The sequence below is a fragment of the Trachurus trachurus genome (assembly GCF_905171665.1).
Source record: "Trachurus trachurus genome assembly, chromosome: 24".
In the NCBI taxonomy this organism is placed as follows: domain Eukaryota; kingdom Metazoa; phylum Chordata; class Actinopteri; order Carangiformes; family Carangidae; genus Trachurus; species Trachurus trachurus.
The window spans coordinates 15538684-15562895 of NC_139910.1; the positions used below are offsets into that span (position 1 = coordinate 15538684).

The 24212-nt window shown below is 40.6% G+C and overlaps 2 protein-coding genes across 3 annotated transcripts; one reads left to right on the top strand and one right to left on the bottom strand.

The window, feature by feature from the left end:
• Window positions 1–146: 146 nt before the first annotated feature.
• On the bottom strand, window positions 147–3867 carry moxd1l (monooxygenase, DBH-like 1, like; the record flags this gene model as incomplete). The annotated part of the gene is made up of 11 exons (XM_084000264.1): window positions 147–269; window positions 478–537; window positions 670–766; window positions 928–1016; window positions 1127–1299; window positions 1436–1538; window positions 1664–1819; window positions 2188–2271; window positions 2441–2593; window positions 3332–3478; window positions 3592–3867. The coding sequence occupies 11 exons, from the start codon at window positions 3865–3867 to the stop codon at window positions 147–149; spliced, it is 1461 nt and encodes a 486-aa protein (XP_083856390.1).
• Window positions 3868–7765: 3898 nt separating this feature from the next.
• Window positions 7766–24143, top strand: snx9b (sorting nexin 9b). 2 transcript variants are annotated; one of them, XM_084001118.1, is made up of 19 exons: window positions 7766–8085; window positions 9495–9581; window positions 10610–10684; window positions 11780–11902; window positions 13719–13881; window positions 15154–15207; window positions 16434–16572; window positions 16903–16987; window positions 17283–17408; window positions 17559–17676; window positions 17768–17898; window positions 18017–18120; window positions 18249–18352; window positions 18538–18615; window positions 19575–19651; window positions 20762–20851; window positions 21292–21406; window positions 21511–21602; window positions 21752–24143. In XM_084001118.1, exons 1-19 carry the CDS (start codon window positions 8074–8076, stop codon window positions 21797–21799), a joined length of 1821 nt encoding a protein of 606 aa, XP_083857244.1. In that variant the 5' UTR covers window positions 7766–8073; the 3' UTR covers window positions 21800–24143. The 2 variants fall into 2 exon arrangements, with proteins under 2 accessions (XP_083857244.1, XP_083857245.1); XM_084001119.1 differs by lacking the exon at window positions 15154–15207 and having other exon boundaries at window positions 21752–23558.
• The last annotated feature ends 69 nt before the right edge of the window (window positions 24144–24212 follow it).

Genomic DNA, 24212 nt, shown 5'->3' on the forward strand with positions numbered 1-24212 from the left:
AACCTGTCAGAAATAAGAGGAGAGCAACTCTGACAAAATATCATGGGAAGATACACCTCCCTGAAAATATAGCCTACATCTAATGTATGGATACTGTAATCATCTGTAGATTCAGTCTTAGCACAAAATTGACAGCGCATCAGGCCTTACAGGTAGCTTGAATTTCCTAGAGCCCATCCATTTGGGTAACTAGTACACGTTGTGACGTTGATCGCAGGATAGTGAAACAGAAAGGCCAGGCACATCTCATCAGTGGTTGCTAACCCCATCTGAAGGAGCAAAATGTGAAACATGGCAGGCATTAAAAAAAACAACAAGCTTCTCTTTTTAATTGTGGATGACTTTAAAACAGATTGTATGATGGCAGAGGATTATAGGAGCCAGGCACTCTTTTGATCTGTATGTTTATCTGCAGCAGTTTTAAAATTACAATGCGTTGTTTGTTTGAATGATGCAGGTGATACAGTGTTTACCCACCTCAGTGGCTTTCGCACGATCAGTAGTGTTGTAGGTGCACTCCACTGAAATCTCATCACCCTGTAATGGGTTAAAGTGATGTGCATCATAAACTACACAGTACTGTTAATATCAGATTGTTTTAATAGCTAAAACAACTACAAAACTGCCTTTTAACATGTGGGCATAATGCACAGTATAGAAGAGACTTACCGGCTTGATGGTTTTGATTTTTCCAGAACTGATAATCTGCTGTATCTCAAAGTTGTAGTTTTCATCCAAGCCCAAGAAGTCGATCTGTTTTCCATTTCTACAGAGAACAGGTATGAAATAAGAGGACCGCAAAATTGGCATCAAATTCTATTCAAAACTGAATTTTATCAATTCATGAATCTTTTTTTTTTTTTTTTTTTTTTTTTACTTCTACAGCTTACATATTGGCTGATCTAAAGCAAATTATTAATTTCATACCTGTAATGGCCAACTCTGACTTTCCTGCCAGCCAAGTGAGTGTGCATCATCACAGCGAACACTTGAAGATCAGGCACAGGACCCATCACCTATTAGTGTGAAGTAAAGAGAATCAAGAGCACAGAGAACATCTTCTTAACTTGCCTCCAGTGACCACCTTTGCAATTGTAAATCCATATAATCTTTCTGCATACAGTACCTGAGAAAAGAGAGAGGTATTGCACACGCCGTAGGTGTGAAAAAGAGGGGCTTTTGGAGGGATGTTGTACTTTATGTAACTAAGCGGCATGACACCTGCAGACAGGATGCCCACATCATGTTGCCGCAGTTGGGAAGTATAGTGCAGTCTCAGTCCTGAGCTGTCTGTCTTGCCTGTACGGAGAGAGACAGAAGTTTAAAAATGTTGTATCTTGGTCATGTGATGATGAGACTAGAGAACAAACAAGAGATGGTATACTGTATGTCATGTCAGTATGATTGGCTGTTATAAAAATGTAGGGGTATGTACCTGCTACAAGTTGTGGGTTATTGTAATGGACCTCCAGCCTGTAGTATCTGTCTTTGTTATCACCACCAAAAGGAATACCTGCATTTTCCGGAAAGTCAAATACCTGTGGTTTCAGGGAAAAATCAGCTTGTATAAGCACATCGCTGACATCAAATTAAAACATAATGAATCAAGAAATGTTAAATGATAGGACTAAAACTAGAGCATGGACGCTTAATTTGTCTTCACCTCTCCTCCCACTGCCCAAGTGGCCACCACCCCGAAGCAGGAATCCACGATATCGCCCATGAAGCACGCATCGTTGTACGTTTCTGTCACAAAGTGGGGGCACTGGTACAGCAGCATGTGGTGGACGATGTCAGGGTGCTCAATCACTGGTTCAATCTGAGTTAAAGTGAGTTAAAGTTTTTGTACAAAAGGTTTTAAGAATGACAACTAAAGAAAATCATACTATTTTTTCCACTTTGGGAACTAGATTTATATTAGATAATGTTACCTCCACTGTAACGTTGGAATACAATGGTTTTTTTTTTTATTGTGACCATGTGATTTATTCTTTATAGATAAAGTGTATATCTTGTCAAAATTTTACTTCCAAACATATCACTATGAAAATTAAACTTTTATAGGAATAACAAGAGGAATGTGTCTAAAAACAAAATTATTCCTACTTTATGGGCAACAGTGTACATTGTAACAATTTGTTGTTTTTTGTCAGGGTGGTAATTGTAACATAAAGAAAGTATGATTACCTGATATATGTGATGTTTTGTCAGTAAGTTTGGAAATTTCATGACCGTGCAGTGGTAGTAGGTATGAATGGGAGGGATAGTGATCTGTGACAAAACAAAGATGTGGATTAATAAAACACATTTCATTCTGCAGCATTTCCATTCTTTCATCCAACCTGTATGTTGAATAGCCTATGTATGTGATACACTCCAGTAAAATAGCAATAGAGGGTAAAAGGATAAAGAGAATATAAAAGTTTACGGTTATTCTTACATTGTCCACTCTGACACTGAGATAGTTTTGACTAGGTGAGGACGTCTTGACCCTATAGTTCAGCAGGTTGACGTCCTTGGTGCCTCTGTAAGACCTATGGTAGCCGATCTCATCTGTTGCTCCGTAAGCATAGATGAGCTTAATGGTTTTATCCTGTTAGAGAAAACAACAGTGAACATGAAAGGAGTTTCATGAGTGGAAAGGAAAGGATTCAAGTACTGAACAAAGACAATGCCCTGACTCTGCAGTTTACTGTGCACAGCTACATGTCAACATGTGCAGCTGGGTTTTATTACAAAAACCGTATAGCATTTCAGGTGTTCAATGGGAAACAAAATGTTATGGAACTCAGTGTGACCATTGTGTTCTTATCTGAAACCGCCCAATCAACGCCGATATAAAGGGTCATTCAGGTGGACGTGAGACAAAACAACTGCAATAACATTCTTTACATGGTGGCGTGCAGGAAACCTGAGCTTTACATTGGGAATTGGAACAACAATACAAAAGACTATACAAATAATGAGACACGACAAAGGGGATTGAGCAAGTGATTCAGGTTAACGCTAATGTGAGGCGTTCTGGTTACCATGGAAATGACAGTCTCTTAGGTAATGCGCTTCATTAGTTTGATAGGATATTACCCTGTTTGTTTGGTGTTTTTTGTTTCATGCTGAATACAGTAAGGTTTGTGAGATTATATGAAAATACCAATCATCACCAAACACCAATTGACCTACTCAATGAAAAATAAAACTGAACTGGTAGACATAACAATCAATCACAATTTCAACTAAAAGAAATCTTTTCAGATCACAACAATAACTCCTCACCAATATGTTTTCTTAAAAGTTGTGTTGGTAAGGAGGAGGCAGTAACAAAATGACTTACAGTGATATGGAAGTCTTTGTCATCACAGGTCTGAATGGACCTCTGAAACTTCATGATGGTTTGACCTCCACTTTCAGTCAGAGACAGGAGAGTGTAGCTCTGCTGTTCATCCATCGAAGGCATGGTGTTTCCTGTGCCGTATAGATCCTATTGGACAAAAACAGAAGAAAACAACAACAATATTTGCCCATCATTGTGTCATGTCCGCTGTAGAAATTAAAAAACACACACTCATCCATGTGGTAGTGGCTGTGGCTTACAGAGAAGTAGCTTCCACTGGATTTGTATCCCCCTATGACCATATCTGCACCCTTCATTCCTCCGTTCGGACTCAGGCCGAAGCCTATCCAGCCTGTCGTGTTGACGGACAGTTCAAACACAATGTTTCCTTCCACATTATCAAAGCCCCACTTCAAACAAACCAGGTCATCACTGTCCAGGTACACCATGAAGGGCATGGAGGGGTCGGATGCCGCTGCTCCTTCGGTCCTGGCCAGGAGCAGGCAGAGGAGAGCAGGGAGCAGAGAGCAGCGCATGATGTCTCTGTGAAGTTGGAAATCTTCAAACTGAACTCACTGTCTGCAAACTTGGCGAAACTCCCTCCCACCTTGGACACACCTGCACTGCTAGATGAACTCAGGTGATACAGGCGAAAAAGTGCCAAGTCATTTCGCACTAGGCCCTTTGAGAACAACGGACACCACGCAGCACTTCTTACTGTGAATGTTCATATTTTAATTTCACTTTAGTTTAAAATGAAAGGATTTCCTCAAAGTTCGTTCTCAGTGTTCAAACAGAACAGTGACACTGGCTGTGGGCTCTGGTACATACTTACAATAAACTGTATCCTCTTTCACCTCCTCCGTCATATCAACCTGTTCCCCCAGTTTTTTTGACAGGCAAATGAGACCACTGCTGGACTCAGGTGTTTGATGTATGAGGAGGTGATGAGGGAGTAAGTGACGAAAGCCAGACAAAAGGTATACCTCCTATCCCCTTTCCCTCTCTTTGTCACCTTCCTATATGTATAACAATTGATTCCTATGGGAATGTATGGTGGATTTATTCTTTGAGAGTTGTATCCTGACTTTTCAACTCCTAACATACCAGCGGACACTTCAACTATCTACTGTGAGCTTAAAATATTCTGGGCACTTCAGATAAAGTTTTAAATTGATTTCATGTAGTTGTAGTTCAACTGACACTTCAGCTGCTTTCGTTCCTCACTTTTCTAAACGTCATCTGGCACTACAGGGCCTGAATTTGAAATTCAGCATTTCACCTCAGCTGACACTTTAACTACCATTTTACATCTCAGATTAGAGGGAGGCTAATTAATTGCTTTGGTTGATTAATTGGCACCGATAGCACACTGAAATAAATAAATTGTTATTGGCAAAAATATTGCCTCTGATTCTGGCTGATGGCTGTGTGCACCCTCCACCTGTTGCACAGTCAGGCAAAAAGTAGTTGGGGGTAACGCTGAGATCATTTATATTTAAACAGGGCTTGACATTAATATTAATTAACTAAATACAAATGAGCTTTCTACAGATGAGGTGTCTGCATTGTCCTGGTGATTTCAACAGAGGAGGGGACATTTTAATATGTTCATAGTGTTTACACTATTTTCATTGTTAGAAAAACACACTTCGAATCTATTTTCCTTAAATGCTACATATTCTAGTTTTGCAGTGAAAAGCAGAGAGGTAGGCTACTATAGAGTGGGTCAACAATATTGAGCATGAGGGATGATCACTCTGTTGCCAGTTTGTCTTAAGCTAAAACTAATGCCACCTAAAACAAAAGCCCATATATTTGTGGTGTTTCTGATACTTTTCCTATGCCTATTGATATAAATGGCGTACAAAATAAGAGACTGTTGGACTAGACTGCATTATTTGTAGCTCGATACACTGACAGTGTGTATTGACCACCACACAGGTATGTCTTTAAATGCAGTAGCGCACTGACCCCAGCAGAGGCCGACTGAAGCATTAGAAATGAGCCCAGGGTCACTCCCTTTGAGCCGTTGTGCCAGCTGTGAGCTGTCAGCAACAGTAAACACACGGGAGCCGCCTTGACATCAGAATAATACACCGGAACTTAATGACTATTAGTTTGGGTATGTAGGCCATAGAATAAAAAACAATAACAGAAGAAAGAGTAGGTGCAGTAGGACCCTCTGAAAATGCTTATATTATGGAATTTAGTCCATTAATCAGCTACAAAATTAACCCATAAGGACCCACGGTGACACGGGTGTCACACCGCCTTCAAGTGTCCTGGAAAGCCCCTTACACATATTGATGTTGAACTTTTAACTCATGAAGTCCCTAAGTGACATCTACTCAACATCCTGGTGCAGTCACATGACTCTCTGTGAATCTCTCTATCCATGACAACATTTCCAAGATGGTGGCCAGCAGAGTTGGCAAATTTCACAGAGGCAGCTACTTTTGAAAAGCTTGCTTTCTGTCAATAAAATAAGCCACCACCCATTTCACAATGCAAATCCTTTTATAACATGTCCCTTGTTGTATTTAACCTGTTCTGACCTCATTTTTTGAAGAAACTCATATAAAACAACTTAAGAAAATATTGCTGTGACATATACGTCACATCGGGCCTTAGCCTTAAAAAAGTCTGGAAAAATACCATGTGACGCCTATGTCACAATGAGAAAAATGGGAAAGAACTGCTCAATTAAATTAGGTGATTCAGGTATTTTGAATTAATATACTCTATGTTGTTCAATTTAAAACATAATTTAAAAATGTTAACATAAAAATAATGTAAAATTCAATCAATATTTAATAAAATGATATATCAGTCCGGAAATTGAACCACAGATTTAGCAGAGACACTTTTCTCAGTAAATGAACAAGATTTTAGTATCCCATGCTGGTCCCATATTAATGTAATTATGCTTTTTTGCTGTATTTTCTGTAACAAAATAGGATACAGTGTTCAGGATGCACTAACGATCATCAGACGTGCAATAGATGTTGTATACAGAACAACAAATACAGCAAAGAAGAATGAGAGTTTACATAAGAAAATATTAGGAAACAAATAAGAAAAGTTAACACAGTCAAACAGTCATGAACCAGGTTTGAGACAAGGGTTCTGGACTGCTGTACTGATGGAAGAGAGGGTCCCATGTGGTGCATTGTGAGAGAAGGACATTTTACCCAGCTCAGTTCTGACGAATGGAATATGACCCAACAATCAGTTCTGTGAGTGGGTACCAATGTTTTGTGATTTCATAGTTAACAGAGATGATAAATAAGGAGACAATAACTCTGACAGGGCTTTAAAAATTGATAAAAACCAATGCTGTTTTCCCCTTACTGTCAGAAATGACCAGCCGACATTTTGATAAAGAGTGCCGTGATGAGTATTATATGAAGCATTGGAAATGAAATGTAAGGCTGAGTGGTAAACAGCATCCAGTGGAATCAAAGTGGAACTAGCAGCTCTTCCATAGATGTCATCTCCATACTCTAAAACAGAGAAAAAATAGTGTCTCCAATTTTTTTCCTGTGGTGAGTAGGGAAACGGTGCTTATTTCTGTATAGAAAGCCAAGTATTGTTCTTAGTTTAGCAATGAGGGTGGTGATATGGTGCTTAAAATTAAGACAACTGTCCATCCAGATGCCAAGGTATTTGTAGTTGGAAAGAAAATTGTGGTTGCACAGCTTTTAAGGCTTCAGTAACTGGTTAAAGCCTTCAATATGAGGCAATATTCGCATTTCTATAGTGTTTGCCCTTTTTTGTTGTGAAACTTGTCTTAAAAAGGTGTTAATAGTAACCAGCAAATTTGTAATTTTGATATATGTTATGGAAATGCAAATAAAAGGTCAAATTTGTGTTACAGAGCAAAAGAAAATGTTAAGCCCATTTATTTTCAAGTGAAAATTTAAGTTACCAAAAAGGCCCGATGTGACATATATGTAACATTCCAGATCTCTGACAATAGGTGGCGCTATTTCAAAAAAAACTTCAAAAATGTGTTCCATGCATTCCACTTGGTCTGTGTTTCACCCCACTTAATTTTCCTTCAAGTATAAATGGGTCTGGGTTCTTATGGGTTAAAATCAATAATGATAATGTGGTTATTATTGTTATTATTATTATTATTAATAATAATAATATTATCACTAACTTCATTATTCTTTAGCATACCTCTTGTTCTTCTTCCTATTAGCCTATAATAATTCTCAACACTGTGTTATTGTTTCGATGATATAAATATTGAGTATGACCTTTATTCTGAATTATGGAATCTATGGAATGGAGGCCAATCTTATGTTTTCTAAACATCTTTTAGTTTCTTGCTTGGTGGTCTTTATTATTTGAACTCGTCCAGTCTGCAGGGTCCTATCAGACGGAGACTACCTTTCCGGTTTCTCTCTCCGTGGTGCAGGTCACTCCCTCTGTACTGTCAGCAGCTCTGTACGCGGTTCAAACTTACAGTCGCACTTCTTCAGCCTTGTAGCCACCGACGCTCTTCTCCGTGGTTTCTTCCTTTCTTTTTGGGGATTTTAACGTGAAGCAACAGTGTTTTCATCAGCGTGTTAAAGTGTGGCGCCTCTCCACCGACAGGAATCACCTTATTTTCTTCGCTCTCGGCTGAAAAAAAAAAAGCGACGAGAAGAGGGGGGAAATGTCCAGCTGAGGGTTGGAAATCCTGAAAACCGCAGGGCCTGTGTTTGTAATGATTGATCAATGCTTCGACAATGGCGCTAAAGGTAAAAAGTCTGACAACTTTTCAGTGCTGTTTTTACATAAACCCAGCTGTATACATGGCTGTCTCCTCTACTTTCTTACTCCCAGTGTTGTTTTTAAACGAGAGCTGTTGAGGAGTTGCAGTTTCTCGCAGTAGGTTTACAGTTAACACTTCTTCGCTCGGTATAAGCGACACGAGAAGAGTTAGAAACTTGTAACTTTTCTGCTTCAGTCGCGTTTGGTGGCGGCTCACCACGCATGTTTTTACAGTACGTAAGAAAGCGGTGTTTTCTGCTATACATGGAAAATGTGTCTCATTAAGAAAGTGTCTTGTGACATTTTACTACCTTTCCAGTGCGGGTCATGTCTACCTCTATTGCATTCTGGGTAATGTAGTCCTCGGCTTGTGTGCCGCTTTGTCAATTCATCGCAATGGGCACTTATAGTATAGGCGCGTTTAACTATAGGCTACAATTGCAATCTGATAGTTTTACAATACACAATCTCTTAATGAAGCTTACAATCATCAGTTTGTGGTAAAATTATTTTAGAGATCAGTTTATTCAACTTAATGATCAGAGAGTGTAGCTGTCATCTTATTCAGAAGTGTTGTTGTTTAACCTGCTTTTATTAATATAAACAGGGTGACTAAAATAGTAGATGCATTGGTCAGTTCAGGTCAATGCAGTTCTCTCATTGTTCTTGGTAAAAAATAATATCTGAGCCAGCAGATCTGAGCTGAGGCTGCATGGGGCTAGAAACTCATAGTTCCTGTTAAACACACCATTCACCTTCCTTGACCCTTGGGAGGTGGCAAACCCACACAGAAATAATAGGTCTCTGTTCAATGAGGTTCAAATAGCCTTGCATTCCATGTCATTGATTAATAGACAGAGTTAGTCACACTTAAGTTAATGTTGTTTTGATAACAGATGGCATGTTGGCTGGCGAAATGGCCAAATGAATGCACAGTCAAATTTATGAAAAATGAGTGATTAGGCTGGAAAATAATATGGTAAGTCACAAAGCAAAAATATATTCAGAATAGCTCACTAGTATGATGACTTCTCAAGGTTGAATGTCTATATCCATTTGTACGTATAGTGTTTGCATGCATTAGCAGATGTGGGTCAGTGTTAAAGGAACCACAGGCTCCGGTTACACACAGAACTACGTAGATAACATGATGGTTCTGGTCTTGTTTTTGCTTGTTAGTGATATTTGGTTAGTGAGTCTGCATAACAAACCCAGAAGAACGAGTTTGGTCTGTTTCCATTGTGCCTGTATGCCATGGTTCTATACTGATTAATGTGTCACTGGCAGTGTTTGTCGGTCCATTCATATTCACATACAAATATATGTGCAAATGCTGGTTTTGAAAGGAGGTCATTAAACATATAGTTTTTGTGTTTGTTTTCATGTTCATGTTCAGGCACAGGTTTTATACGACTTCATTGCTGAGTCTGGAAACAACGAACTGACGGTGAAAGAAGGCGAAACAGTCACTGTCACCAATCAGGTAAATCCATATACTTAAGTGTCTGCCTCTGATCTTAGAGGTAGCTATAATAGACAAGTGTGTTATAGCTTTAGTTGAATGTTCACGAAGCTCTTCCTTGTAACTTTGTTATCGACCAGCCCTGTAAACGATCCACCTCACATGACCTCAGGTTGTCTATAAACACTGAGTGTCACAAACGCATACACAGGAAGGAAGGAGGGAGAAAACAGGGAGGGGGAAAAAGAGCATGATGTCATTACAGCGAGTCGCCAACAGTTCAAAGGTCACTGGCTGTGTGCTGACCTACATAGTTCTCTAATCAACGTCTGCCTTAAGCCAACCAGAACCTACTGTATCAGGAAAACAGAATATTCTGCACTAAATAAACTGTGACTGTAGGAATTTGTCCTGGGTGCGTTCAGTGTTTACGGAAACTTTGGTAACCTGGTTATTGTCAAGAGTTTTGCTCCAACCTGAACTCCTTAACAACATATAAATACCAATCCTACTAATCCATGATAGTGGTTATGAATTAAGAGGAACATATGTATCATAAGAGCTACTTTCTTCAGGAAAGTGCATGTCTAGATCAGTTATGTCATGCAGTATTAGTCACTATTGCTGTGGCAGTGGAGCAATGGGATCAAAGGGTTGGCCTTCCTTGGAGCAAAAAATTTGTGATTTGAACTCAAACTGAAATACATTATATATAAATCCATTTAATTTAGTTACCACTTATATCCAGCAGTCATGCCCACAGCCACAGCAGCAAAACAGGATTAGCTCTCTCACTGCAAAGCCCGCGCGCACTCTTGCTATCAGTCCCGCACGCTCAATTTGGCTCAATCAAAAATACTGCAGAGAAGGAAAAGCTGGAGCAATCTGATTCTGTCAAGCTGCCGACAAATGTGGGTTTTAGGGTAATCAGGTTATTGCAGTGTAAGTAAACATGTTCTTCCTGTTAATGTGATGGAGACATCCACTCTCTTCTGGTCTGAGTGGATCGCTGTCGCTCCCTCTAACATGTTGTGTTGGGTCTCACTCAGAATATTGGAGGTGGTTGGATCGAAGCACAGAACTCTAGAGGGGAGGTTGGACTGGTGCCGGAGGACTACATCGAGGTGAGTTAGACAGTCACATAGTGTAGTGTGTTGCCTATTCACCACACACACATCTCACATCACACACAGTGTTTGAATTATATTCACCTCCAGGAAATTGATCAACAAAGCCGTGTCCCCTCACGCTCTGAAGTCGAGATGCACAATACGTACTACTCATCTCTGAGCAAAAACTGTTTTTTTTTTAACGTTTCACCCTCTCAGAGCATCTATCACTATAATATTTGTCACCACAGATAACGACACCTATCTGCCTACTGTGATGCAGTCTCTCGTCTGAAAGTAAAAATCACAACAGGATGTGCCTCCTTCATGGTTTTGCTGATTAGGGTGTACGTCTGGTGCGAGTGTCCGGTTTGATCCAGAGGCTCTGACTTCATCATGAGGATATGATTCACTCGGAAGACATTCGCAAAGAGACAGAGAGAGAGCTCGATCAAAAGCGTTAAGTCCATGCAGTCTGTTCGACGGTTTCGCCTCATTCTAAACACCACTTAAAGCAACGTTTAACAATGTAGTATCTGTGTGTGCGCACAAGTGGGAGTCTCTGATATTATCCGCCTGCTTAACTCTGCAAACAAGCTCATGTGGATGTGTGTGTTTATCTGACCTCAAGTTACCTCTCCAGCTGCCCCAAGACTGTTTTGATTCAGTGTCCAAAGCATAAAAAAAACCCACTGATGACAAATGCACTTGTAACTTATGTAATACCTAATGGAAAACATCAGGACGCGGTCTCTTTCTCAACTAACTCACTTTCTATTTCACTGCACTCTACTGGTAAGAAATAACAAAAACAAAAGGATGCTGCGTGACAAAAATAGCCCAGAGGATTAGGTGTGGCGGTTATGTTGGCACATGATAAAACAAATTCAAATGTGTAAATTAAAGTGTCTCCAGCAGTTGTTATTGCATTTTGGTGAATGTGAGAACGTTTCAGAAGTCATTTTGCAAAACCAGAGAGTGCCAAAGAAACACGATCACATTACCACAGAAGAATGTACCTTTAAAAGTCATCAGATCGCTGTGGAATATCTGGGTTTTTTTTTTTTTCTAATGTGGCTGTTTTTGTCTTTTTCATCCTTTCATCTGTAGTTCGGCAAGGCATTCCCAGCAGCGGCAACCACAGCACCCACTTCAAATGCAGGAAATGCTGGATCTGCAGACCTTGCCTTCTTTGATGCATACGCTCCCGCTGCTGCACCTGCACAAAACCAGGTAATGCACTCGCCTGATGTGGATCTGGGATTATTGAACCCATCAAATGTTATCCTGCTGTCAGACTACAAAGTGAAAAGACACCCCTGACAGACACAACCACTTTTGGGGAAGTAAGTGTACGTACATATATATATATAGTAATTCTTTTCACAGCACACCTGCTACTGTAGGTTCCCTCTATCTCACAATGCAGCATGTGCGATGTTGAAGAAAACGCAAAAAAGGGGAAGTCAGCGATGAACGTTTTACTGACATTCGTGCAGGTTGTGTGAACCCCGGAGATGCAGAAGTGAAAACAGCTGCTGTGGGAGATAGTCACTGTGTGTCATTTAAGACCCACGTGTGTTTTTTAGCTCCCGTTACATCGAACAGAGAGTGAGATCTTTACTTGTTAGCAGACAGGAAGTTCCACAAAAGTGAGCGTACCGCTGGATCAGTAGAAATTTGCAAAGTAAGTGGTTGAGTCAAAGCAGGAAATGTGTCAGCCATCATCCCTCACTCTCTTTCACTCTCTCTCTCTCACCCACGCACACACAGAAACACGTCTGTAACCAGCTTCACTTACACCCATCCCGTAAAACATTCACTGCCGGCTCCTTGTGATGTTGTCACCTTCTTTTCCCCTCAAGGTGGATGTTGGGGGCTTGAGTCCCCAGCCGGAAACCCCCGACACCCCAGTTACCCCCTACCTTTCGTCCCCTGATGAGGTAACCGCCACTTGGGTGGGCGGTGGGCATGGCTAGAGGCATGAACCCAAGCCCTCCCACGCTTACCCAGTGTCTGCCCCCCAAGTCCCCCCTCGTCTCTGATTGGTCTCTTGCTTTGGCAAATCCCCCCCACCCATGATGCCAGCCTTCCTCTTAATGCCTGAACAAAGCATGATCTCATCTTCTCCATTCACCTCGCACCACAATACAGACACAAAGACACTTAGTCACCAATCAACTCCCTCACCTTTCATCTATGTCGTATGAATCATCACCACGGTGGAAAGGTTTAAAGATCACAATCGATGATCCGTAATACCTCACCTGTAATTGACTATTCACACTGGCGAATCATTTGACCACGACACGAATGATCATCAGAATCTCACAAAAAAAAAAAAAGATCATCACCACTTTTTAAAAAGCCACCTTGACTAAATATAATGTTCTTCACTTGTTTTTTTTTTGTCATTGTCATGTCGTTGCAGCAACTTGCACTGGAACCACTTGTCTCATTATTTTTATGTATGTGAATGTGCGTTACATGATGTATCTAGTGACCCAGGCCTGCACCAGTTCTGTGGTCAGGTCGCTCAGTGATTGGGTACTTAACATCAAGTTTACTGCAGCCCGGATAAAGAACATACACACGCATGCCCATGCCCACAAGTTTTTATATTGGTGCATATAGCTGCCTTGCAAGCATGGCATGCAGTTGCATTTTCATCCTGCAAGCACTGTAAAAAAAAAAAAAAAAAAAAAAAATGTATAGTGGTTTGTGAATGGTAGCAGTTGCTTTTACTACTTGTTGTTGTAGTTACTGCATGTGTTAATAGGCATTTATTTAATACCACAAACTACATTGTCATTGTAAAGATGATTGATTGTCTCAACAGACTCCCTGTTTGAGGCCAAAGCTGCCTGATGTCGTGTTTTGAAGAAGCATGTTGTTTTGGAGACTTCTGTCAGCTTCTCATTAAACAGACTCCAAACTGGGCTGGACTCCACTTTGTGTTCTAGTCTCTATGCTCTTTCTCTTTCTCCGTCCTTGATCATTCCTCCGCTCTTTTCATCCCTCACGTTTTCCCTCTGTCTGTCTTATCCAGGCGAGTAACGGTAATGATCCCTGGTCCGTGTGGAACGCGGACCCCTCGGGGGGCTCCAACAACAACTGGGCGTCAAATCCGGAGGGCACCCAAACTGGGAAGGCCGCTGGCGACCCCTGGGCCTCCGTATCGCAGGGCCACCCTCAAGCCTACCAGGGTCCGGGTAAGAGCAGCTTTTGTTGGCCTCATGTTAGAAACATCAGTGAGTGACTTCTGCTATTCAAAACCACACAACAGGAAATATCAGGAAATATAGACTTTGCTGCATGAGTAATTCTTAAACTTTGACTTCAAGTGGTTGTATTTGTTTGCTGTCAGATTTTTAAGATCTCTAAAGTAGCAAATACTCCATTCAAAAAAATGTAGCTGAAAAGAAGCTGTCATGTTGACTGTATCAAGATGTGTTCATGTGTTTTGGAGCCATGTGAAGGTCACACTCTGTTTTTAGCTGCTGGCGTCAGTACCTGGCTAAACTCTTTACAGATAGTTTGTTTATGAACATTTAAACGTGCTGACAGGGCAAAATGCAGTGGATGAGGTTGTTCTGGAAAGTCTAGACTTACAGCTCAGTCATCTGCAGGTGTGAGCTAAATTCACCAAATAATCAGATTAGGAGACACTGGTGTGACGATGCCACAACGTGGTCAGATCATGTGGATTGTGAATAGAGTTGTACCTTTGTAACAGCCTAGTCTGTTGTCAGAATGAGCTGTTGTTGGGATGTTTGTTTCAGACGGGATGGAGATTGATTCATTCTCAGTTTACTACACATCATGTATAAATGTTTTGAGTTGTTTTATGGAAGTATCTCCAGTTCAGCAGGTCTTTGGTTAAAGATCTGTTTGGAGGAAAACAGGATATGCTAAGAAGAGTAGGATATGTCTTGGTCATACAGTATAAGACAGAAAATGATATAAAATCTCAAGATTAAATAAGATGTGCTGAATGTATAATGTTTTGCTTTTTGTTTTGCAGTAAGATTAGACAAGGCGGTTACAAAAAGGGGTATATAGGTCAAGTAGTCCTGGAAAAGATAGGATCTGCATCATACAACAAAATGAGAAAAAAAACCTTCTTTAAACCCAGTAATAATGACCAAGGAGATCTGAAACTAACAGAAATATCATGAAGACACACAGTAATATACAGAAAACAATAATATTCATAGTTCAACCTCTGATAGGGAATTCAAAAAGCATCCAACAGTTATTTGCAAACGCTACTTCAGCCAGCGTCTGCTCAGTCTCTGGTCAGTCCCTCCACAGAGATGCTCCAGTATGTGGACAGGACCATCAGTGGAAAAGTTAGCCTCACACATGACTCACATGGATAAATTACTTGACCTGGTTTTTAAAAAATTCTCCAGTTGTTTTTGTTAAAGCAGAGCAGTTGGGATAAATGGTGAAAAGAGGAATTAACAGATTTTTCCTTTCAGTCTCCCTTGCCAAAGACATCTACCCATATCCTTACCTTATCGATTACACAGCAGGTATCACGTGCACGGCCTGGTGGAAGTTTTTACCTTTATTTTTGTGTGTGGATTGGCAACAGGTTTTCATAAAGATTGATGGATTCTAGCAAATAATTTTAGGAGATGATTTACATTTTTTTAAAAGCATGTTTATATGAGGCATCCAGTGTGAATATATTAACACTATTGATATTAACCCTTTACTAACTTACTTGTGATGTGGAAAATACAGTTGTGACGGGATTATAATGCTTATTTTTAAAAAGTCAAAATCACACTGACTTATTTCAGATTTCAGTTGTAGCTGCTAAAAGTTGTAGCTGACAAAAGATAGAGCAGTAATGATTTGTTTGTATTCCAACTTAAAAAAAAAGATGTTTGTATGGCACACTTGGTGAAATTAATCTCAGAAATTGTGATTGCACTGTGGCTTTTGTGGGACAGATGCAATGCAGAAATACACGCAATACAATGACTTCCTCACAATTGCTTCCTAACATGACTGTTGTGTAGGTGTGGAAATATTGTGATTGCACTTGTCCACAGTCAGATTTTTAAATCTGCCTTTCACCACAGAGTCTGAAGCATGTCCTCTGTGGTTTTAGCATCATAGTCTACTGCTGTCACATGCACATTTTGAAAGTGCACAGATCTAGGGAAAATTATGATATACAAATCGTCATCTTTTTATAGTTGCCTCTAAGAATAGAAATTTCAATCAAGTTTCAAGACTAAACAACAGGATGTATGCTCTTCATTTACATGAGACACTAGGGCTGAAGAGAAATCTTTGAACCCTTGAACACATTTAACCAAACATTAGAACGAGGTCAAATTGCAACATATGTAACTTATTGGTTTCAGTGCGTTTGTGGCAATGAGAAACACAGTCTATCTGTTGGCATACAGCCTGCATGCTATGAAGCTAATGCTAATGCATCCATTAAAAAAAATCTAATCTTATCAAAAATGAAAATAAGAAAAGTTGTATTAAGACAAATAGACATTTTGCCATCACATTACAGTGTTCTGCCATTTAATTTACTTAAGTATTGGAATCATACTGCCACCTTTAGCTGTTTCCATCAATGATTTAGTCTCCTGTCTACCTCTTATTATGGGAAACATCTTTAGTAGCTATCGCTCAGTGGATTGTGAAACACATTGTACAGCTGTGCAGAATGTTTTTTCTTGTGCCTTTGATGGTAAAACTATCAACTGAGTGGGCATGTATCTGTCCACAGGAGCAGAGGATGATGAGTGGGACGATGAGTGGGATGATATGAAATCCACTGGAGGCTACGCCGAGTCAGAGTCTGGAGACGGTGGAGCCATGCAGAGAGGCGGAGCTCACGCAAGCTCAATGAAGATCTCCCTCAACAAGTAAGAGTGAAGCTGTGTTTTGCAGCAGAAAGAGCTCTGGGTACAATGAAGTTTTTGGAAATGTTTGCATTAACCTTTCTTCTCTTCTACACGATGACTTATTCCTGCTTACACCATCTTTCCCTTTTTTTAACTTCATGCTTGCGTCAGCGTTAATATTCACTTCCTTTTAAGAGCCACAGGCACACTTCTATAATGGGGCCCCATTACTGAAGTAATTTGATCTTTGCTGTTGACACTAATGTGCACACAAAAAAGCCTACTTCAAACTCTGTTGATGAGTGAAAGAGATGCATCAGGAGCTTCATTTGTGAATTTCTCTTTGAACAGGTTCCCTGGATTCTCCAAATCTGGACCAGAGCTCTACCTCCTATGCAAGCAGCTCGCCAAGGGCAAAGAAAAGCTACCGATCTATGTAGGTTATCTCTCAATCAATCTGTGCAAGTTGTATGCAATATAGCATGACATATCTTTTTACCAGAAGTAGTGACATGACATGACCCAATAAACCACAAAATATTGAGATTTTCTGTCTATCATTGTCAATAAAAACTTGTTTCTGGCAGATTGTTGAAGTGGTAAGTCTTACCTTACATACAGTGCAGCAAATAGTGTGGCAGCATGGGTTGACATAGTTTCCTTTTTTCCCCAGTGTGATGCATCTTTTATGCCATAAAACTCAGTTTCTGAACCTCATGTTTCATGCTTAGATGGGTGAAGTGGGTCCCGTGTGGTCTTACCCAGAATCTCAGCTAGACTGCGTCGTGGCTGATCCCAAGAAAGGCTCAAAGATGTACGGCCTCAAGAGTTACATCGAGTACCAAGTCACAGCCAGTGTAAGTATCCCGCAGTATTTTCAGCGCTTCAATATTTTTTTTATTAATCTGGCGTGTAAGGGAGCAGCACACATTCTTGTACTGTATGTAAAATGTTCCCTTTTTTACATGAGTGTCTTTAACTTCCCTTTATTGTTTTTTTTATTTTAGACCACAAACCGACCAGTCAATCACAGGTACAAGCACTTTGATTGGCTGTACGAGAGGCTCCTGGACAAATTTGGGTCGGCAATTCCCATCCCGTCTTTGCCGGACAAGCAGGTGACAGGTAAGTGCTTGACTTTTGTCACCAAATAGACATGGCTGAAGTGAGCATGTGAATGAAATCTGTCGTTTTTTTATCCTCATCTCTGTTCCAGGGCGCTTTGAGGAAGAGTTTATTAAGATGCGCATGGAGCGGTTGCAGGGCTGGATGACCAGGATGTGCAGGCATCCAGTTGTTTCCAGCAGTGAGGTTTTCCAGCTTTTTCTCACCTACAAGGATGAGAAGGTATCTCACTCTCAAATAATGTGTCTTTATAAGATCAGTCATCACTGAAAGCTTGGTCTAGATTGCTTTATTTCTTTATTTTGTAATTAAAAAGAGGGATTGATTTTGTTTTGTTCAGGACTGGAAGATGGGGAAGAGAAAAGCAGAGAAAGATGAGACGGTTGGAGTGATGATCTTCTCCACAATAGAGCCTGAAGCTGCAGACCTAGATGTCATAGAAGTGTGAGTTTAGTCAAATTGCAAATTGCAGAACCAGTTTCTTGTGTTCGTTAGTGTTACTGTACATGTTGTTGCACGCCACAGTAAAAAGGGTTTGCTTTATATACGGTACATGTCCTCCTTGTCCTCAGGGAGCAGAAATGTGATCAGTTCAGCAGGTTTACCAAAGCCATGGACGACGGAGTGAAGGAAATCCTCACAGTGGGACACGAGCACTGGAAGAGATGCACAGGCCGTACGTATACAAGACACCAAAGATGAACACATGTTTTACCCTACACAGGCCACACCTTCATCTCATGCTGTAATTACTGTTTATATCAAAGAAAGATTCATTATGTTTCACTGTTTTGTCAACAAAAAAATCTATTCTCACGGTGTGTGTGTGTGTGTTTTCTCATGTTATCTTTCTCTCCACAGCTCTGCCAAAAGAGTACCAGAGGATTGGTAAAGCCTTCCAGAACCTCTCCACTGTCTTCACCGTCAGTGGATACCAAGGTAGGAAACACAGCTAGAAAGTTTTATGGTGCCACGGGGGGCGCTGCTGGGGTGCGATCTCTGTCAACATGGGAATCAAACCCACGACCTTAACATCAAGAGTTACAATCAGACAGACACATGATCATCTCTCTCTTAAAACTGACATTATGGAGCCCAAGTTTCACTTAATCATAGGTCACACACTCACACACCTACACTCAGGTACAGTATAGTGGAGTATAGATGTCCTCACTCACATCATCGTGTCAGCCAATAGCGAACGGAAGACATGATGGCTGTCTGCCATGAGACATGTTTCAGCACTTTGCTTTTTTTTTTTTGATGGGAGTTTCCAACATAATAACAATGAATATTAATAACTTTATTTGTAGCACTTTTAAAAACAAAAATAGAAAGTTTTTACAACAAAAACTGAAATGTTTCCAAACTGGCAACATTTTGCTCACGGCTGACATTACACTATGTAATTATGTATGTATGTATGTGTCTGCCTGTCTGTCTGTCTGAAACACCAAGTCAGCTTGCCCTTAGAGGTTGCCAAGGTTGATTTAACCTGCCTAGTTTTTACTGAGTGAGATTCAGTTGAACTGCACCTTTCAAACTCAGGCTTTCAACTTCAACATCCTAACTGTTATCACATAAAGTTACATGTGACTTTTCTCGTTATTTTGTAGTTATGTTAAAGAGGTTATTGCCTCAGGGCTGTTATTTTGAAAACCTTAGGCATTTTCCCATCAGCAGCAGGCACTTGCTAGTCGTGTCTTGCCACTTTGCTGTCTTTGGCAATCCATTCAAAAGGTTGCTGTAATCACCACATGTTATAATCATAATGTAGACGCCAGAACTAGATGCAATTTACAATGTAGTCATTCATCATGTGGAAATCTTGTTTTGAGATGTTATTGACAAACAGGTACTCTGAAGAAACCCGGTGGTGACATGTTTTCATCCCACAGGCGAGTCGACCTTGACCGATGCCATGACAGCAGCAGGGAAGACGTACGAGGAGATTGCTCTGTTGGTTGCAGAACAGGTAGGTGGTGGCTGCAGTCGTAACACACTGTGATTACATTGCACATGCAACTTCAACAGTTACATAACTGCTCCTGCCTTCGGTATTCTCCGTGTGGGTATTCTTTAGAGATTACCTTTGTGTTCTTATTATATTATTCTCACCCAAAACAGCCTCCATTATATTACTCATGTTTTAAAAACTCAGCACAGTCTCATTCTTCGGTGTATGTATCAGTCGTGGGTGTATGTTTGGTGTGCATTCAAACCCTCTGAAAAGAGGCACCGATGCAGAACTGTTGGTGTCAAAGTTCCTGAAGTTTATTTTAGGCCTTTTTTTATCAACCACATTGTTGTGTGTTCGCTCTCGATTCACAACGCCTCACAATGCCTGCGAACATTTCCTGCTCTGCCGTCGGTGTTTACATCCTAGCTGTTGTGTTTTACTGACCTCTCTAACCCAGCGTCCTGCTCGCGCACGCCGCCCTCTGTAAAGGAAGAGGTCATGGAAAATTTATCTCCAGTATTTCCGAAATCTGTGTTTTGACCTACTATTTGAATATGGCACAGCAAATCCAAATAATACACGCTCTGTGTAGTCTGATCAGTCTGGCGTGTTATAAAATATACTGGGACCTTTTTTTGTTTTGTTTTGATGTCCCGGCAGCTTCCAAAGGGAGGAGGATTCATCTGGTAAGCTTGTGCTGACATTTGGTCAGAGCTCCTGTAGAGTTGTTGGCTTTAGTTAAGCATCGCCTGTGATACAGTTTACAGAATAGTGAGGAAGCCAATGTTTGGACATGATTCATTTACATGCTAGAGCTGTCTGCCTGAGAGGACACTTCCCTTATTAAGTTTTTTATTGCACTTATAATATACTGTAGAATAAATATAGCTACATATTTTATTCCCTAACCGACTCACTGATCAGCCCGCTCTTTACTAGATGTTGAGCTGAATCCAGGGTCTTTTAGTGTACAGAGTGTTGGCTCCCTGTTTTCTATCTTATCAGTTTCAAATCCGTCTACTTTATCTCTCTGTCACTTTTTGTCCTAAAACACTTTTTCCTTTTACATTAATCTTTCTTGTCTGTGTGTGTGTGTGTGTTTGTTTCCTTTGTGTCACTCTCCAGCCCAGGAAAGACCTCCACTTCCTCATGGAGACCAACAATGAATACAAGGGTCTTCTTGGATGCTTCCCAGACACCATTGGAGTCCATAAGGTACAGCAGGAAATGTAATGGGATGTATCCATAATGTTAAAATTGAGTTGTTGTGGATCAAACTTCCTGATTACCAAATTAAGATAGACTGTACCGCACAAAACATATAGCTAGTTATTACGTGGAGATTAGTTGTAAATATTTCTGCTCATTAGCTGCCATGTGTTAACTGTTGGTGGCATATTGACAAAGCTAATATTAGTTTGCCCACTTAGAATGAAGAAAATAATATATGGACCTGCCTAACCTTAAACTTGTTCAAAACACAAAAATACATGTGTACAAACTTTGTAACAAAGATATCAATCTGTCACTTTTCTTTTTTTTCTTTTCTTTTTTTTTTAATTCTTCACCTTATCTGGATACAGATATCTCTTTAGATCATTTCCTGCCCTAATGCAATATGGCTCATGACTCCTGTGTTGTTTCTTTTCATACAGGCAGCCATAGACAAGGTGAAGGAGGGCGACAAGCTGGTAGCCACCAGTAAAATTACCCCTCAGGACAAAGTCACCATGGCAAAGCGAGTCAGCACCATGTCTTACGCTTTACAAGGTACCACACACACACACTCTTCATGCAGAGGAGGCGGTGAAGTAGCGCAGTTTATCTTGACACCGTTGCCCGATCTTAATGGTTTCCCCTCTTCTCTGCCTCAGCTGAGATGAACCACTTCCATAGCAACCGTATCTATGACTACAACCGAGTCATGCAGTTGTATCTGGAGGAGCAAGTGAAGTTTTACGAGACGGTAAAGACGTTTTTTTAATCACAGTATATTAGAGTCTGTAACAGTCTGTCCTTTCTGTTGCCTTATTACCTGTGGAGCAGCTGGATACCAAACCATCTCGACCGCCCTCTGAGTTTGTTTTTTTTTCTCTTCTTCTTCTGAACCCCCAGATTGCTGCAAAGCTGAGACAAGCGCACGGTCAGTTCACTACAATGTGAAAAAAAAGCCTTCAGTCTCGCACTACAAGACAAGAAGAGTTGAACCAGCTCAACATCCAAAATATTCTTGCTTATCCTGCATACTTTTCTCTCCATGTAATTTAAATTTCACTTCTCTCTTTGTGTCGCTCTTACCTCATCTCTTCCCTCACTGCTCGTGCCAGCAGTCCCAGCTCATGGTGTTACTTTTGTCCGCTGCACTCAGACAGTCTATGAGCATGTGCAGCAGCTGAAAAGGCTTTGGCACTTTTTTTTTTTTTTTTTTTTTTTTTTTAGTGTCAGCAACGGGAGCAGAATGAGAAACACTATGTACACACATCCTTTCCTCTGCCCAAGGTCCAAGAGCTTGTGACACAGGAAGTAAACATCCCAGTCACAGTTTGTGACCATGCATTGCTTCATTGTATGAGTCACACGCCACAGCTATTGGTAGAAACATGCAATACTCTGCAGATTTTTCAATCTTTATTTCCATGGATTGTTTTCTAACAAGTTAAAGGAATTGATCTACACATGTAGCAAAACTGTTTTCAGCACAGTAGTGATGTACTGACAATATAAAACCAAAGCCATTCTCTCTCCTGTCAGTAGCGACAGCCGGGGAGCTGATTACTAAAGGTAGCTTTGACAGCATATCAGAGCTTTACTGCCTGTTTTTCAGCCAATGCAAAGTTTGTTTAAATGATTTTTTTTCCTTCAGTAAATACTGTCAACATTCGCGAGTCGCCTGACATCATTAGTCCAAGCAGTGGAGCGTTACTTCGAGAGTCCGACAGTCTTGGAAGAGTTGGCAAAGGCGGAGTGTGTGTCCTCTGTATGTCCACCGCTGGCAGTGCCAAGCACTCTTTCATCCTGCACTTCCTCAAAAGCTAACAGGAAGCTCCACCTCCTTCCTGTCTTGCCCACGTGCCTTGCCCCCTCTGAGGAAGATAGAAAAACTTTTGAGTTATTTGCCCCCCAGCCTGCGCACCGTGACACTGCAGTTTACATTTCAGCACGGGAGAGGAAAATGTGGTGTAAACGATGCTCAGGTTGAGGCCTGTCATTTTAAACATTGTACATTTAAGCCAAAAGTCACAGAATCAGTACCTTCCTGCAGACGTTGCCAAACGTGATTCCTTTTTTTCTTGCCGTTCAGTCTGCTTTTTGACCAGATAATGGTGTTTTATATGAAGGAGTAACAGCAATGTTACTGTAAGAATCTGAACTATAAGCTGAGTTTGGGACAGGGCCGTGGATCCTGTCACGTATGCAGTCTCTCTTCTTTGCTTTTCACCGCTCAGTTTTCAATCAGTTGCTAATCTTCACTTTTTGTTTTCTTATCACATGATACGTGAGAAATATATATACATATATATATATATATATATATATATCAGGTGCTTCTTGTCATTGAGATACTATTTTATGTATAGAAGTATTTTCAATACAGTGCAACTCAGAGAGGAGCAGAACTTCTGTTTGATTTATTAAACAATGATTTGTATTCATTGGGACTTAATGTTTTTTTGCGCGTGAGTGTGTTGAAAGAAACCTTGTCTTGTTCTCTGTATGGTTCGGAGTGTACAACACACTACGCATTCTCTGGCCTTTTCACAGTAAAGCCCTTATTCGCACCAGCAGATTCTTACGTAGAGATGGATAGGAATGAGAATGAGTCGGCAGCCTGTGCGAAGGGTCAAAGAGTGTGTTTGTGCAGGCTTGTGTTGGAGGAAGTGAAAGAGCCCTTTTACCCCACTTTCTGCTCTCGCTGCCATCAGGTGCAGCTGGATGCGTATGCCGCGAGGAGATCTTATACAACAGACAGTACATGCATTCTGATATTTGTTACTCATTTCAAGTTTATGTCCTCTTTGTGCATGTGGCTGGGGCTTTAACAGAGATAGGTGCACAACTTCTTTAAAATTTAACTTAATTTTTTTGATCTTTCACTCTCTAAACTCTTGTAAAACACTGGCAATTTTAATTTCAGGTTGTAAAAGTGTTTAAAGTGCAACCTGTGGCCTCTTTTTCAGTTGGCCTGCAGACGTTACCTCAACATGTGCCTGCTATACTGACACAAATGTGCTAACGTGCTAAAAGGTCTGTGAAAACTCCGGTGTGAAGTAATTTGAATGTAAGTAACTAACATTGCACATTTGCAACAGTCAAACAGTCATTTGTGTATAATTGCTGATAAGAGTTATCTGTTATTTCAGGCTGCTGGTCTGATAATGGTTTCATACTTGAATCAGAAATATCTTTAGATCTTGAAGCATCCTGTCTATGTGAAATAGTCTCGTCTGTGACATCAAGTACATGAAACATGTAGTCTTTATTGCACAGCACATGTATGTATACACAATCCTCCATCTTCTCTGAGTCTATACACAGTGAGACAATAGCACTTATCAAGTCAAAGGGTTGGGGTCTT

Excerpts from the sequence above, each read along its gene's own strand:
- snx9b (XM_084001118.1), top strand. Across the intron at positions 16,573-16,902 it reads ATGAAGATCTCCCTCAACAA|GTTCCCTGGATTCTCCAAAT; the intron begins GTAAGAGTGAAG and ends CTCTTTGAACAG. Across the intron at positions 20,852-21,291 it reads ACACCATTGGAGTCCATAAG|GCAGCCATAGACAAGGTGAA; the intron begins GTACAGCAGGAA and ends CTTTTCATACAG.